Genomic DNA, 18569 nt, shown 5'->3' on the forward strand with positions numbered 1-18569 from the left:
TTTTTTTTTTTTAAAATCCTCTTTTAAAAAATATGTTTTTATTGACATTAGAGAGAGAGAGGGAAAAAAGAGGGAGAGAGAAAAGCATCAATGTGAGAGAAACATTGATTGGCTAGCTCCTGCATGTCTTTACTGGGGATCACACCTACAACCCGGGCACATATCCTGACTGAGAATCAAACCAGTAACGTTTTGGTGCATGGGACACTGCTTAACTAACTGAGCCACATAGCCAGGTCTGATTCTATTCCATTGATCTCAAAAGTCTGCCTTAATGCCAACACCACCGTTTTAATTACTGTAGCTTTTTTAATAATTTTGATATCAGGGAGAGAGAGTCCTACTTTATTGTTCTTTTTCAATATTGTTTTAGCTATTTGGGGTCCCTTGAAATTTTTATATAAATTTTAAAATAAAATTTTCTATTTCTGCAAAAGGATGTTGCTGTATGTATTTTGATAGGACTGCATTACATCTGTAGATTACTTTGGGTAGTAATGGCATTTTAATAATTAAATTTTCTAATCCATAAACCTGGGATGGATTTCCATTTAATTAGGTCTTTCATTTCTTTCAGCAATGTTTGGTAGTTTTCAGTGTACAAATCTTTCACCTCCTTGATCAAGATAATGACTAAGAATTTTATTCTCTTAAATGCTATTGTTAATGAAATTGTTTTTATAATTTCCTTTTGCATTATTCATTGTTAATGTATACAAACATAATTTCCTTTTGCATGTTTATTATGTATCTTAAACTTGGCTGGATATAATTCTTAGTTCTAATAGGTTGTGTGTGTGTGTGTGTGTGTGTGTGTGTGTGTGTGAGTATATGTGTAATCTTTAGGTTGTTGTTTTTTTTTTACATAGAAGATTAAGTCAAACAGGAATAAATTCACTTCTTCCTTCCCAATTTGGGAAAATTAATTAATTTTTGCCTAATGCTCCAGCTACAACTTCCAATAGCATTTTTTTTTAAGTGGCAAAAATTGGCAATTTGATCTTGTTCTTATTTTAGAGAAAGAGCATTCAGTCTTTTACCATTGAGTATTATATCAGTACCAATGAGTATGATATCAGCTGTGTGTTTTTTAATATAAGGCCTTTATTGGGTTAAGGTAGTTTGCTGCTATTTCAGATTAAATGTCATTACCATGAATGCATGCTAAATTTTGTCAAATAATTTTTCTGTATCAACTGAGATATTCGGTATTTTTAATCCTTTACTTTGTTACTGTGGTATATTGATTTTTTTTTTTTTTGTATGAAGAACTATTCTTGCATTCTAGATATAAATCCCACTTCATCATGATGCATAATTCTTTCAATATGCTGCTGAATTTGGTTTGCTAATATATTGTTGAATATTTTTGCATCAATGTTCATAAGGAATATTGGTCAGTTGTTTTCTTATAGTTTTTTGTCTTTCCTTGGTATAGGGTAGCACTGCCCTCATAGAATTAATTAGAAATGTTCCCTTCTCTTCAATTTTTTTGAAGAGTTTGAGGATTGGTATCCATTTTTTTTAAAAAGTTTGGTAGACTTATTAGAGAAGCCGTTTATTTGTAGGTAGGTTTCTGATTACTGATTCAATCTTCTTACTAGTTACACATCTATTTGGACTTTCTATTCCATTGTGATTCAATCTATTAGGCTTTGTGTTTGTAGAAATTTGTCCATTTCATCTAGATTAACCAATTTTGTTGATCTTTTTAAATAAATAACATTTGGTTTAGTTAATTTTCCTGTATTGCTTTTCCTAGTTGCTATTTTATTTATTTCTGCTTTAATATTTATTATTTTCTTTTATCTTCTAGTTTGGGGTTTTGCTCATTCTTCTTTCTCTAGTTCCCTAAGCTATAATGTTAGATAGTTGTTTTGAGACTTTTCTTTTTAAATGTAAGCATTTATAGCTATAACTTTCCTTATCACTTAAGTTTGGTTAGGAATCATGGAGCCAGGAAACAGAGCAACTATTTTTTATGTGCTAAAAGAAAAGAGCTATCATTCAGAATTCTACATCTAGTAACAATATCCATCAGGAACGCAGGTAAGATAAAGGCATTTTCAGATGAAAGAAAGCTATTAGAAGTTGTTTCCAACAGACTTGTTTAAGAACTAGAACACCCAACCAATAAAAACAACAATGATTAATACTTAAATAAGACTTAGTAATCAGTTGTTGTTTTAGTACTTTACATGGACTCACTCACTTAATTCAAGAAGACTGGTACTATTAACATCCTCATTATACAGAAAATAAAATAAAACAGATGTTAAGTAGCTAGTAAGTAGTAGAGCCCGAATAGAACCCAAGCCAGCCATTTGCCTTCAGAGATGATAGTCTTAACTAATACTTGATACTATCTTACAACTTATTTGTACAGAAAATCAACAGTATATTAAGTAGCCAAACAGAGAAAAATACTTTGGAACAGATGTGGTGATTTTGAAAGGTATTTTTATTTAATTCTGCTCTCTAGAGATAAAAACAGAAATGCAAGACACCAACTTGATAGATTATCTTGAAAAAAAAAATTCTATTAGAATTAGGATATATTGATTTATTAATAAAACAAACTTAACAATAAACATTTTTTGAGTACTTACTATGTGTTAAAAGTTGTTTTACAGGATGAGAATGTAAAAATTAATAAGACAAAGCTACTGTTCTTGAGCGTTTTATACAAATTAGGTAATACAGACAAGAAAGTAAATAATTACAATATAGGATGTATTATAATAGAAGTATGTGCAAAGTCCAGAGCACATACAAGGTAAAAATGCTATCGAAAGGAAGCATAAATCTAATCATGGCTGTTTTAAAAATAGGAATTAAAAAAAGGCTTTAAAAAGCACCAAAAAGAACATTCATGGAAATATTCTACAATTTCCTTTTTCACTCATGTAGACTATTAACTGTTTCAAATCTGTGAAAACTTTCAGTTTAGTTGGCAATGAACAGGAAGAAAAGTCAGAAGAATCTGTTACCCTGATATGTATAATTTTTCATTTTCAAAGCCTTCAGCATAAAGATGATGACCTTATACAGGGTACTTAGAATCAGCTCCTGTTGATTAATTTTCCACTTACTCAGCAGTCCAGTGCTCAGTAATTATGTGGATTCAAAAGGTGGAAAAGGAATTAATCCAGGAAAATATTTCAGTAAGACAAAGAGTAATGTTTCTATACTAGATCAAAAAATCTAGTCAATTTTAAGGATTACCTTAACAGTTGTGAAGAACAAGTTCTCCAGGTTAACTGCGGGATCATTAAGGACAAGGCCTTATATATTTTTTTCTATTCTTAATAGAAAAAATGGTTACTATGGGGCCTGTCAAATACAGTATTATTATGCTTGCCAAATTAGAATCCTATATAATAAAAGGCTAATATGCAAATTGACCAAACAGCAGAATGATGGGTCTCTATGACATGCACTGACCACCAGGGAGCAGATGCTCAATGCAAGAACTGCCCCCTGATGGTGGCTGAGTGCTGCTCAGCCAGAAGCCCTGAGCTAGGTTCATGGCTGGTGAGCACAACAGAGGTGGCGGGGAGCCTCTCTCACCTCCAAGGCAGTGGGACATCCCCAGAGGGCTCCTGGACTGCTAGAGGGCACAGGTTGGGCTAAGGGACCTCCCCTCACACAATGCATAAATTTCATGCACTGGGACTCTAGCTTTTTATTATAAAAGAACTAGAGGCCCAGTGCACAAAATTTGTGCCTGGGGGAAGGGGGCCCCTCAGCTCAGCCTACACCTTCTCCAGTCCGGGACCCCTCAGGGGATATTCCGATATCCTGGGGATCGGGCCTAAACCAGCAGTCAGACATCCCTCTCACAATCCTGGACTTCTGGCTCCTAACCGTTTACCTGCCTGCCTACCTGATTGCCCCTAACTGTCCCCTCCTCCCCCAGCCAGCCTTGTTGCCCCTAACTGCCCCCCATCAGCCTGGTTACCCACAACTGCCCCCCCCCGCCCCCCGCTGGCTGGTTGCCCCCAATTGCCCCCACTGTTGGCCTGGTTCCCCTCATGGGCCCCCACTAGCCTGGTTGCCCCATTCAGCCAGCTGTTGAGTTGTTTGGTCGTCCCTCACTAATCTCCTGCTGTCCTGGTCATAGGTAGCCATCTTGTGAGGGCATGAGGGTTAATTTGCAAATTACCTCTTCATTATAAGGATTAACAAGAGATGGAAGTTAATTCTTTAACTATATTTCTTGTATGTCAGGAGTTATTTTATGCTCAAAGATAACTACACTTAATTCATATATTAAGGCCCCAAATGTGACTCTTGACCTCATATCTACAGTAATATAAGTAAAGGCTAAAAAAATCTCCAACAGAATAAAAGAATTACTATAAGTTCTTTAAAGATCAGCATGCTCTTTTAAGTTTAAAATCTTTATCATTCTACTTTAATTCTATTTTTGCTCTTACTAAAATAAAATATTACCATATAATACTTGTGATAGTAAAGGGAATACTGTATCTAATCACCCATTCACATTTCCTTTTAGTTATTTTTCAAGTGGCTTCTTTTCATGGGATATAAACTTAGTCCAAATAAAAGAAAGGACATTAGAACTCATATTCTAAGCATATATTTATTTATATATTCATATTGCACATATGATAAATAAATGGCTATAAATAAAGATTATGAAATACTTATATTATAAAGTTGCTGTGCATTTTTAGGTTGCTCTGAGATCAACTGTCTATTTAATCAAACAATTAAATCAACAATTCTCACTAATTTACACTTCTGTCTTTAACTTAAATGATGTTATATGCTGTTAAAGGAGATTTTAATCTAAGAGTTGCTAAAATAGTAACAAATAAATAACTAAACTATTAGATTGAAATGGAAGTCAATATCTATGTCAACAAAACCATAGTTTTAAATATACTAATTTAACGTAGTAATAATCTACTATTAATTGAGCTTTTTTTCATCAGATATCGATAGATCTAATTACAAATTGGAATAGGAGTTACTAACTTGTGAGAACAACTTAATTTTAGAAATTCTACTGCTTAGTTTTATCAAATTAGTATTTGATGACAATTAATGAATATTAATTAAAGATTGTAAATAATCACAAAAAAGAATAATTTTACATCTTAATAAACTGGGTTTTTCTCTGTGTTAGGATTGACAAGTTTTAGCAGTAACATAATATTTTTTAAAACTTTAAATATGTCAAAAGAAAAAACTTGAAACTAATGTCTGACATCTGACTGGACAGGATACTAAGATTTAATTCTAGGGGAAAAAATGGGGCAAACTTAAGTGTTATAACTCAAGTTTTTTGGGGTTTATCAGTCTATTGTAGTGCTAAAAAGTATGGAATTAATTTTATTTGCAACATTTTGGTGACTTTCTTACCTAGAGAGCATGCCCAGAGGTGTAACATTAAGTGATCCCATCAGCATTGCCAGGGCCATCCCTGGTGCTTCCCGTTCTATTACTTCTTTTGTGGCCTGTAATTAAAGATTAAATAGCAGACTGAGTAAAATTAGCCAAAAATAAGGAATGCAGAGTAGAAAAATTAACTTCAAAGTAAGTATAAACCATGCTTTTTCTAAACCACCCTTTGTAGTTCCAGACTTTTTATTGTTGTTGTTGCTTTGTTTTTTTGTTTAAGGCAGCAAGACTCAGTTCTTTGGGACCATTAAATAAAAGTTGAGAACCAAGACATCCAGGGAACTTTTATATTAGCGGACCTTTCTTATCTGTGACAATTCAGAAGTATTTGATAAAAGTCTTATCTCGCCTAATAACCTAAATTTTAAAAGGAAGTCCCAGATTGCTATTAGGGCTCAATAGATTTCTAAGGGTAAGAAATTTGGGTAAATTTATTTTTGTCTATTACTTTTAAAATAATTAGTATTTCCCTGAAACCCTATGATCATTTTGTATCTCTCCTAGCTCTATAATTTTATGATATAATTAAAAGGAAGTCAAGAAGTCACCTGTCAACTTTTCCCATTTATTGGGTAGATACAAAACCTCTAGGCTCCATATCTTCAATATGAATTACCATCTATTTTAAAAATAATAAAAGTAATAGTCTTTATATAGCAAAAGTTTTAAGATAGAACATTTTTAAGACAAGTGTGCTTAAGCTTGGAATAAGCTAATGAAGGAGATAGGAAAATTTCATTTTCTAAAGCTAAATCAAAATTGGTATATATTATTCTGTGATGATAAAGATATAAGAGTGAAATATATGATTTAATTAATCCCTAATCCTCTGTTTCTATAAATTTAGATTACAATACTTGGGGGGCAATACAAAAGTGAAAATTGCTAAACAAAGTGTTCCAATAAATAAGAAAAATGCAAGTGAAATAAAAAGTAAATTATGGAGTAATATAGAGAAAAGTAAGTCTACTTTTAAGATGAATTGTTAGTTAGTTAACCCCTTATAACTATAGAGAATTAAGGACGACTGGTCTACTGAATCCCAGCATAATTCGATACAATGGCAGACATTTTAAAAGAAACTAATATACCGAAATAACTTTTCAATAAATTGTGCTTTAAAAATAGAGGACCAGAGATAGGAGAAAGGAAATTCTTAAATTCCTAAATTTAAAAGTTAATTACTTTCATTTAAATGCATATCTAAAAATTGTCAAGCTAGCATTATCAGGATTTATCTTTTGTTTTCCAAATTCAAAATCTGGTATGATTTTGAGGTTTCTTGAGAAGAAACATTATTGCCATGTTATGATGATGTATTCTAAAGTACAGTAGCATAGTTTATTTAAAGCACATGTGTCAAACACAAGGCCCGCGGGCCAAATCCAGTCCGGCAGGCCTTGCAATGTGGCCCGCACCGCGCTGTCATCACTGCACTCTGCTGTCAGTTTATGACATTGTCAGTTTATGACTGTTCAGTAAACCATTTGGCCTGCGATTTAGGCTGGATTTTAGATTTTGGCCCCTTCTCTGATTGAGTTCGACACCCCTAATTTAAAGATAAGGGAAAAATATCAACATGTAACTGAGAAGTCTTTCATTTAAACAAATACTTTAAAACAGAACATTTATCCATCTCCACATTAGTTATTAAACACCTATGTACTAGGATGTATTCTATGCAATGATATTTCATTAATGAAAACAAACTTACAAGAGTTTGTGTAAACTCACTTGTCACCTGGCACATAAAAATCTCAATTGTCAAATTATATTTGAGAATCACCTAAAAATATGCAATTCATTAAATTTTCTACATACTTTTAAAATATGCAATTGAATTTGGTCAGATCACAGTGGTTTACCTTGATTGCTTCATCTCACCTTTCAAAGAATTGTTTTACTGGACTTTTATTTTGTGACATGCAAAATGAAATGGCTCAGTGCAACTCATACATCAGACAGTATCTGAAGTCATTGTTCACTACATTGCATTGTGATTCTCTTTAAGAGAATCTATAGAGAAATTTCCTCTTAAGTGTCACAAGTAAGAATGGGTCTTTTTCTGTGCTAACAGTTTGTTTTTAAATTATGATGCTTGTGTTATCTTTTAGAACAGAGGCAAATTTGTGGATACTTTTTATTTTTAAAAATATATATTTTATTGATTTTTTGCAGAGAGGAAGGGAGATGGACAGAGAGTTAGAAACATCAATCAGCTGCCTCCTGCACATCCCCCACTGGGTATGTGCCTGTAACCAAGGTAAATGCCCTTGACTGGCATGGAACCTGGGACCCTTGAGTCCGCAGACCCTCTATACACTGAGCCAAACAGGTAAGGGTTGTGGATACTGTTTTAGTATGCTTCCTGAACACAATCTAATTGCATCTTACTGTTCCTTGCCCTATTTTTTTTTCACATTTATCTTGTCAAAAGTTGTGTTATATGTGTTTGAATAAACCATCTTAATTATTTTTAGTGTATTAATAAATAAATGGATAGATTAATTTTTTTTTATATAAAGGTCTTCATCTTTTTCCAGACATAATTTAGGGAGGACAGTTAATTCTTTCTGAAGACTTTCTAGAGAATTTGGGTTTATAGACACAATTCTTGTATATTTTAGAACAAAAAAGGAAATTATATACTGTGGTGATGTCACTAAAAGGCACTGGTGTTCACAGTGGTGATGGGGAGATTATCAGACTCTCAAGGACTAGACAAAAACCAACTTTTCAATAGAGTTCTCCCTAAGTAATGCACAAATATGATCTTTCTTACATTTATGTCAAATACATCTTTTCCATGTAACATCAAAACCTTTTATTTCCTTTTTCTTTTTCCTCTTAAGCTGTTTAGTATAGCATAAAATCACCATCTGTGAGATCAGACAGTACCACTACATAGCTAAGGTCGATCAGAATAAGGGCTAGATATATTGCAGCACCTAGCAGAATAACCAACATATACTATGTGTATTCAATAAATTTTTGTTGAATAAAAAAATTAATGAATGCATGAAGCAATATACATTTGAAACTTGGCTTTATCACTTAATTGTTCTGTGCATTACAACAAAATGTTTAACTTTTCTGAGCTTTACTGTACTTATAAATAAAATGGATATAATATATATCTACATTTAATGAGAAGTAAATAAGTAAATTACCTATCACAGAGTAGGTATTCAATACATGTCAATTCTCTCTATGCTTCTACTTTCCAATTTGCCTTATATCCTTGCAGTTTTGATATTATCAGTTAGAGAAAAGGAGTAATACAAAAAAACAGAAACCAAACCTAGAAACAGTGGTTGAGAACCAAACATGAAGAAAACGGGAAGGGAGAGCAAGAACCTAAATCTTAGATATTGATAAGTGGGGGGCAGGAAACAGAACACTGAAATAGTGGAGTTTAAAGGAACAAGAAGTGGAAATTGGAAGAAGTATAGGAGGGCACGAGCTGGTGAAAGCACAATTAGAAGGAAAAGAGCAAGAGAATAAAACAGGAAAAAGTGATCTAAATTCTTTAAAAATACAAATGATAGAATAATTTCACATGTAACTTTAACCTTTCAATCATACATACTAGTATGCAATAGATAATGAAGATTATATGTGCCTTTATTATCCAAATAGATATCATTCATTATTAATAGACTAGAGGCCGACTGCACAAAATTTGTGCATGGGTTGTGTGTGTCCCTCAGCTCAGCCTGCACCCTCTCCAATGTGGGACCCCTCTCACAATCCAGGACTGCTGGCTCCCAACTGCTCACCTGCCTGCCTTCCTTGATTGCCCCTACCTGCTTCTGCTTGCCAGCCTGATTATCTGATAACCACTCCCCTGCCACCTGATTGATGCATAACTGCTTCCCTGCCAGCCTGTTTGCCCCTAACTGCCCTCCCCTGCAGACCTGGTCCCTCCCAACTGCTCTCCCCTGCAGGCCTGGGTCCTCCCCAACTGTCCTTCCCTGTAGGACCAGTCGCCCCAAACTTCCCTCCTCTGCTGGCCTGATCACCTTAACTGCCCTCCCCTGCAGGCTTGATCGGCCCCAACTGCCCTGCCTTGCAGGCCTGGTCCCTCCAATCTTCCCTCCCCTGCTGGCCATCTTGTGGGAGCCATCTTGTGATCACATGGGGGCAGCCATCTTTGACCACATGAGGAGTGATGGTCAGTTTGTGTGTTGGAGTGATGTTTGCATATTTTTTTAAAATATATTTTTTAAATATATTTTATTTAAATATATTTTATTGATTTTTTACAGAGAGGGAGGGAGAGAGATAGAGAGCTAAAAACGTCGATGAGAGAGAAACATCGACCAGCTGCCTCTTGCACACCCCCTACTGGGGATGTGCCCACAACCAATGTACATGCCCTTGACCGGAATCGAACCTGGGACCTTTCAGTTCTCAGACCGACGCTCTACCACTGAGCCAAACCAGTTTCGGCTGCATATTATTCTTTTATTAGATAGGCTAGAGGCCTGGTGCATGGGTTGGGGCCAGCTGGTTTACCCTGAAGAGTGTCTTGGATCAGGGTGGGGGTTCCCTTGGGGCATTGGGTGGGCATGGCGAGGGGCCTATGGTGGTTTTCAGGCTGGCCATGCCTCCTGGTGACCAAAGTGGAGGCCCTGGGATCTGGAATTTATTTATCTTCTATAATTAAAACTTTGTAGCCTTGCGCAGAGACAAGACTCCTGCTTGCTCCTTGGCTGTAGCCATCTTGGTTGGTTAATTTGCATATTCACTCCTGATTGGTGGGTGGGAGTGGTTGTGGGTGTAGCAGAGTGACGGTTAATTTGCATATTATTCTTTTATTACATAGGACTAGAGGCCCGGTGCATGTAAATTCATGCACTGGAGGGAGGGGTCTCTTAGCCTGGCCTGCCCCCTCTCATGGTCTGGGAGCCGTTAAGGGCGGGAGGCATCCCAGTGATCAGGGGAAGGCGACGCCCCATCACACCTCTGTTGCAGCCACTGCTGGCAGCACAAGCCTTAGCCTGCTCTGGTTACAAGAGCCTCGGGTGCCATGGGTGGCTGGGTAGCCACTACCCGAGGCTTACATGCGCCTTGGGCCAGCCCTGGGCAGCTGACATTTGAGGATTGCCTGCACCTCGGGGGTTCACTGGGCAGCCACCATCCAAGGCTTTCCTTTGCCTTGGGCTGGCCCTGGGTGGCTGGAGGGCTGAAGGGACTGGGGGACTCCAGAGGCAGGCAAACAGCAAGAGGGTGAGGAAGTCAATTAGCAAACTCCCTCCTTACTGGCTGTGGGCATCAACATCTTTGAGGCAGAGAAGTCAATTAGCATAATCTCTTATTATTAGAGTTCTTCCTATTTACTAACAGTAATGTAACTTCCCTGAATGCTAAGATCATAACTTTCTCTCCATGTGTTGCCAGGTCCCAGCACAGTACTGTTAGTCAGTACTCATTAATATATGAATAAAGGCTTCTCAATCTTTGTGACAGTGTGAGGGTCAATTAGCATATTCCCTCTTTATTAGATAAGATTATTCATAATCAATGGAAAAAAGAATGTCATTAAAACTTTAAAACCATTTTTCTTAATTTTCTTAATGTTTCTACTTTCTCATACATTAATTTGATTATTAAATTATTTTTTTTCCATGAGCAATAGTAGAAATTTATATTTCTACTTCTGATATAACCTTTTCTAAACTAGTAGTATCTAAAATAATGATGTTTAATTAGATTTAGCTATTCCCTGTAAATAAGACATTTTATCTTTAATTTCTAAATACTTTCTAAACTATAAAAATTCAATCTCCTATGGGAATTTGCTTACCTACTGTGATCTTATTTTTTCTACCCTTGACACTTTGAAGATAACATTTAAGTCAGAAAGATGCTTCCAAAGACTGCTCAAGTTGCAAAAAAAAGAGTGTCATAAACAATGATTCAATAGGTAGGGAACTTGTCAATAAAATTGAGTTCCATTTTTAACTTCACAGAAAAAAAGGACCTTACTTTTTTTGGAACCAGCAATCATGTTTATATAAGTACAGGACACATAGCAGCTACATGTAAATGGGTAGAAATTTCTTATATTCATGGTGATTGTGAAAAATCACATTTACTTACTTTTATAGACAGTTATTAACAGACCATAATTTGTATTAATATTTACGTGCTTGCTATTCAACTATGTAGGTTTAATAAAATATCCTCCTAACAATTACTACAGTGCTCTCTGTTGATTAATCTTAAGTAACAAAGAATATCTTTGAAACACCATCTAATGGCTACTAATAATGTAAAGCTATCAAGTTAAGATCTGGTTAGAGGAGTAGATCTCTAACTTTAGTGTGCATCAGAATCTTCTTAGAGGCCTTGCTGGGCCCCACCCAACGACCTTGATTCAGAATGTGTGACTAGAGCCTCAACATTTGCATTTATAACAGATTATGCTTGTGATGACGATCAGAGGACAACACTTTGAAAAACACACTATGAATGGACCTAATGAGGTTGATTCATGATAATGTGTACTACTTGATCTAATCTTCATAATCACCTTATATTTAATTTTGTAAAGCAGACTGAAATAAATGTTAGGATATTTCATAAGAGCTAAATGTTGACCTACTGAGAAGATAATAAGCAGTATAATGCCATCCAATTAAATTTTCCTTACATTATTCATTAAAGGGCAAACATACTAATTTTATTTTATACTTTTAAAAAAATTTATAATAGCCAAAACCGGTTTGGCTCAGTAGATAAAGCGTCGGTCTGCGGACTGAAAGGTCCCAGGTTCGATTCCGGTCAAGGGCATGTATCTTGGTTGCGGGTACATCCCCAATAAGAGGTGTGAAAGAGGCAGCTGGTCAATGTTTCTCTCTCATCAATGTTTCTAACTCTCTATTCCTCTCCCTTCCTCTCTGTTAAAAAATCAATAAAATATATTAAAAAAAATTAAATAAAATAAGTTATAATAAAGTAACAGTTCAGAGCCTGCCCCTTTAAGTATATTATGGTACAGAGAAGCTATTTTTAATGTATTTTTTCTCAGGACTACATAGACATGATATATAAAATTTACATGTTAGACTAACTCCTAAGGATGCTCAAGGAATACCAGATATAAATCTTTCTCCTCTTATTTAAGAAACAGAACAAAGTGAAAGTAAGAGACACATTATTATAAGGTCAGTTTTAAATTTATTTTAATTAATTAAAAGTTAATTTGTAGATTTTATATTAGTTGCAAACACCTTTCAAACAATCATAACCCATCACTGTCTCATAACAGTGTGACTAAACAGTTAAACACTACTGCAACAAGAAGGAGAAGATGCAACCCACGAAATAGGTAGTTATCCAAGTTTTACTTGGAGGATTTGATCTGGTTGATAATGTATGTTTTCCTTGGAGTTTTAGGCTTCTTAAATATTTATATCTTCTTCCACTCCTGGAAGAAGCAGAAAGTTTTTAAAAATGGATATACTTTATTTTGTTTTTCAAATATTTGTACAATATTTAAATAAGATCTGGTTATGATAAAAGATCAAGGGAGACTGTATAATTATGGAGAAAAAGCAAGAAAAGAAGGTAAAAATTTAAGTACTGTAGCCAATTTCATTTTCTATTCCATTCAATGAACATATACTTTGCAGTGAGTATGAGATGCTAAGTTATCAGTAAGTCTGCTGTTTCTCCAGTTCACCTCAGTTTCCATAAGCATCACTAAGTTAACATATCACTCTGCTAAGTAAGATTATGATGTTCAAAGATAAGTATTTCTTGTATAACATGGTCTCTAAAACAAGTGAAGCAATTTATCTGAGTCAACAAAAGGATTTATTTCGATGTTAGAGTAAAAACCAATTGTTGGGCTACTGAGAATATATCTTTCTATAATAATACTACATAACATTTACTTTACCAATGAAAAATCTCTCCCTGCTTGCTAACATTTAGATCCCAACCTCTGTTCTGCTAAATAACTAACTTGAGTATAGTGATGAATACTCCTTAGCTTCAAAACATTTTTCTTTACCAAGTTATTTTTCACATTGTTTTCCTCCTTTATCTAAAATCCTATCTAATAAAGCGGGAATATGCAAATTGAACATCATGCTCTCACAAAGATGGTGGAACCCATAGCCAATAAGGAGGGAATATACTAATTGACTGCCATACCCTTAAAGAGGGTGGTCCCCACAGCCATAAGATGGCAGCGCCCAGTCCCCTTAGCCCCACTGGATGGCAGGCGCGAGGCAGGGCCGGGCCCTGTCCCTAGGTGGGTCCGGCCACTTGGTGCACCTGCCTCCGGAGTCTCCCAGTCCTCTCAGCCCCCCAAAGACCCAGGAGGACCCAAAGTGCAGACAAGCCTTGGATGTTGGCTTCCCAGCTGCCCAGGGCTGCCTGAAGCTCAGGTAACCAGGGTCAGCTGAAGCTTGTGTTGCCAGCAGCAGAGGTATGATGGGGGCCTCACCTTCCCCTGATCACTGGGTCACCTCCTGCCCCTGAGGGTTCCTAGACTGTATGACGGGGCAGGTCACACTGAGGGATACCTCTCCAGTGCATGAATTTTCATGCACCAGGCCTCTAATTTAATAAATATTTAAAAATTATCACACACATATTTTTATGGCATATAATTTTGGGCTAATATCTTAGAATCAAGATTTGTAATTTAAGATAAGAGGATCACAGACTCTTTCAATACCTCTAGACGACAGTGCTCAGAGTAAGGTAGGTCACTATCGGAAAAAAAGTATATCACTTTCAAGTTTGAGATTTGAAAGAAGTCAAAATAGAGTCCACCCTTGAACAGCAGCAACAACAGATTGCACTTCATAAAATTAAAGGTAATGTGTATGTGTATGTGTGTGCACACATGTACACATGTTCTAGGATTGAGTTCCTTAAGCTGAGGCTATAGGCAACTGAAGAGTTGACTTTATTAGGACAGCTGGTGGGATTGAGGAGGAAGAAGTTGGCTGCCCATTATTTGGTCAAAATAGGTAGAAATAAACATCCGTACTAACACACTAACATACACATGCATGCCTAACACTGCTCTTTTATAACGTTTTCTCTTTCAGTGCTACCTCAATGTTCATTTTAGCTGAATAATCTGCTCTAGAAATTGTACCCTTAAGTGTGGCTCAAGATATGCAAGAACAAAACCAAATTCACAAGATCACCCAAAACAAAATTCAGAAGAATCACCAAAATATCTAACATTTCAGGCTTATAAAACAAACCTCAAGATTGATAACCAGGCAATATTATTTTATATTAAGGTAATTATAAACAGTGTTAACTCAAGTCCTGTCTTCACAGAATAAAAAGCAAGTATCTAAGAGCAGAGTGTACCCAAAGCAGGAACACTGAGTGGAGCAAATGGAAACTGCTATTTTGTTCAACACTATAATCAGAAGGGCAGACTTCAATTCTAACCAAATTTGTTTCTAGAAAAAGAAAACAAAAAAGTAGGTGTGGATATGGGGGTGGGAGGGATGATACAACTACATTATGTCACATTCTAGTTTCCAAGAGTTCTTCTTTCTTTTATTACTGTAGATTGACCAGAAGCTATTAGACATTTTGTGATTTTCTCTGAATAATTTTCATATATCTCAGCTTCTGCAAAGTCTGTTTAAACCTTTTTATATTACAAAATGATAGCCTATATGGAATACTTTCCTTAATCTTCTTGACCTGTCTCTGATTGTCAGAAGCAATGACAAGAAAACATCAGAGAGAAACAGTACTGTTTCAAAGGGATTAAATCAGGGAAAAAAAATTATGGCTATTAATTTTTTAGCATTTCAAAATAAATCTGGCCTAAATAAATCAGGGCAAATGTAGTTCTATTCTTAAAGTTATTTATAAAACTGTTCTTGTGTCATCACAGAGGTAGTCAGAAAACTAAATAAATAGCAATTAATAGAAATCCAAAATATTAGACTATTAAAAGAAATAAAGATTATATAAAACAAATGACTAATGTTATGGCTTATCATAACAGAAAAGTAATCTCACAATTACTCAGGTGCTACCTCAGAACAATATATTTTGAGTCTAATAAGATATATTCTGAACATAAATCTTTAAAAATAAAAGGGCACTGTTTTTGGTTAAACTATGTCATGAGGCTCAAAAATGAGTGAGCTTCAACACTGACATATTAAGATTGTTCTATGGATTGTGCTCAAGATTTTCCAAAGTTTTTTAACTAAGTGGAACAGTAAAATTATTATAAGTGAGAGGCCAAATTATGTAAGGATAAAATTTTTTAATATATTATTTTTATATTAAAAATATACTATTTTTATTATGTGATGGAAGATTTAAAAAATTGGTCCCTAAAAAGTTAAAGTGAGAAGGCAGGTAGCATTAGAAAAATTTAAAGTATTGAATACATTAGGAAGAGAAAATAATACAATTTTAGATATTTAATTCATTTTTTGAAACAAAATCATTTAAATATTAGTAAATTAAGAAAGTCAAATATGATTGCTAGATTTAAAGTATATAACACACTTAGAAATTAATTCTTTTTTGTATCTAAGTCAAATCTACATATATAAAACCCTAAGCAATCGGATGATTGGATGACTGGCAGGCAGGTAGCTATGATGTGCACTCATCATCAGCAGGCAGACATTCACTACACAAGCATGGAAACATGGAACAGAATGATGAATCTCACAAGGAAGGGGAGCTGGGGAGGGTGGGAAGAGATTAACAAATCTATGCACTGGGCCTCTAGTTCCTATATAAGTGATTTGTCCTTCTTTAGTTACTTTTAAAACCATTGCCTTTTCTCCATTCTTCTTTTTGGGGCTATGATGAATATACTTTGGTATTCCTCATTTCATTCTCCATACATATGTCTCTCTTATATCACCATTAAATCATCTCTCTATGTAATTTTTCCAATATGAGTTGAAACAATAGTAATTTCCTCAGATAAATATTTCAGTGTGTGAATTCTCTCTTCTGCTGGTCTAATCTGCTATTTTACCTGTTCATTAATTTTTTAAACTTATTTTCTTATTTCTAAGAACTCCATTTTCTCAAAATTGCTCATTCATAAATGATGATCTCATGTTATGTTTTTATTTTTGTTAGTCTGTTTTTGTTCTTTTGGACATTTCACCATAGGCAGGTTAAACATATATCCTGGCTTGCTAGGAACAGTTTGATGTGCTGTAGTGTCTGCTACACCTGTCTGGTTTAGAATTTGTCCTAAACAAAAGTTCCCTAGTATAAACAATAAGTGACAACAGTCACCTAATTCTTAGATGTCCTGTACTTTTGTATTTGACAGTTCTAGCAGTTGTCATGTTTTTCAGTCCATCTATTGAATAATGGAGTTGCTGACTTGTGGTTGGTGAGTTTTAGTAGTATATTCATTACTTGATCTTAATCTGTTGAGAATACTGCTGAATTAAACTGGGGAATTTCCTTTGGAGAAAAATTATTTTTGTTTCTACCTTTAGTCAGAGGCACCACTGACAGTTTCCACTTCAGACTCCAACAGGTTCTCAGTTTTGGGGAATCCCAGGCTGAACTTTACACATTGCTGTTTATGCATGGATAAGTGTCTCACCAGCAGTGCTGCTGTAGTCATCTATCCCAAGGCACCTTCTCTCTCTCCCAAGTTGGCTTCCTATAGTCGTGGCCAATGCTCCCTGCTACTCTGACTTCCAACTCATGGTATTTTGGGGGAGAATATAAATCTAAATACTGACAGTACCTGTCATTTTACAGGGTATACCTTAGAGGATCTGTCCTTTTATTGGATTACGTTTTTCTATAGTGGGAAGGTTTTTCAAAGTACCAAATCAATGATTATTTCAAACAACACCTCTTTGTAAGCTTTATTCCCTTATGAAATGGATGTCTTTTATATCATTACACTGACATTATTGACACATTGCAGACTGCCCTACAGAGAGATGATACCGATTTATCTTCTAAACAATAATGTACTTTTCACAAAAACCTTGACAATTTCAGGCAATCTCAATTTTAAATAGTTATTTAACTGGTGTACACAAAACAACAGAATATTTTTAAAAGTTACATTCCTTACCAATTATAACAAGTACATATTTAGAAGCAACTTGAAACTTTTTGCTTACAAATTGTTTATATCCTTTGCCTACTTTCTATATTGATGAATATGTTCTTCCTATCGAATTATAATAAAACTTTATATACTGAAAATATTAAACTGTTGGCAGTTAAACCTGCTGAAAATATTAATTTTTAAATTTGACACTTGTAAAAAATTTTCTTAGCTGATATTTTCATTAAGAGGTTTGAAATTGCTTATATAGAAGATTCTATAAATATTTTTATTATATTTTCTGAGTTTCATGTCTGAAATAGAAAGGTTTCTCTTACCTAGAGATCATAAACATTACTTATTAATTTTAAAATCATAAACTTAGTTTTTTATGTTAAATGTTTAGTCCATGTTAAAGTTCTTTATCTTCCAAAACATTGATAGGCAGTGCTATTACCAAAAGCTAACTACTGATTCTCTAAGTCACAAATAGACAACCAGCTTTGCCACTATCTTAGGTAGTAATTAATACATCTTTGAAGTGATGCTACTGGGAAATTTTCTGACTCACTGGCTTTATTCTTTTAAGGAATGCATACACAAAAAAAATTCAAATACAGTAATCGCCCTATCTAGAAATAACTATTGAAACTCAATTAATTTCACTCCAGACAATTTCCTTCATTCATACAGATGCAATATTTTTAACTCCTTTCATTTTGTATTTCAGTAACACACAAGTTTTTGAAGGCTGGCTCTGAAAATTATCCTCTGCAATCTTCAGACCCAGATAATAAAAAAGTGCTATAAATTCTATCTTGAGAGAGGCATCTATCCCTCTCTAATCTCGTCTGCATTTAGGTTCTTAACATCTTTTGTTTGAATATTCTAATAACATCCTGACTGGTGTTATAAAGTTTACTTTCATTCAACACATTCTCTACTCTGCTGCCAAAGTGGTCTTTCTGAATTTCAAAAATAATTAAATTCACTGCTGTTAATATCTTTAAAAAAAATCTTATTTTTTTCCTACAGGAAAACCCAGTTGCCTTTTATGTGACACAGTCTCCATAATTTGACCCTATCT

General features: G+C 34.8%; 1 protein-coding gene across 18 annotated transcripts in view; it reads right to left on the bottom strand.

Moving 5' to 3' along the window:
• Positions 1 to 18569, bottom strand: part of GPHN (gephyrin) — a 349286-nt gene that overhangs the window by 181828 nt on the left and 148889 nt on the right. For all 18 annotated transcript variants that reach the window (XM_084866488.1, XM_084866485.1, XM_084866487.1 and 15 more), the window contains one exon: positions 5392 to 5486. In XM_084866488.1, coding sequence (XP_084722614.1) covers positions 5392 to 5486 — 95 coding nt within the window. The remainder of the gene's footprint in view (positions 1 to 5391; positions 5487 to 18569) is intronic.

The sequence above is a fragment of the Pipistrellus hanaki genome (assembly GCF_964339955.1).
Source record: "Pipistrellus hanaki genome assembly, chromosome: 1".
Taxonomy (NCBI): domain Eukaryota; kingdom Metazoa; phylum Chordata; class Mammalia; order Chiroptera; family Vespertilionidae; genus Pipistrellus; species Pipistrellus hanaki.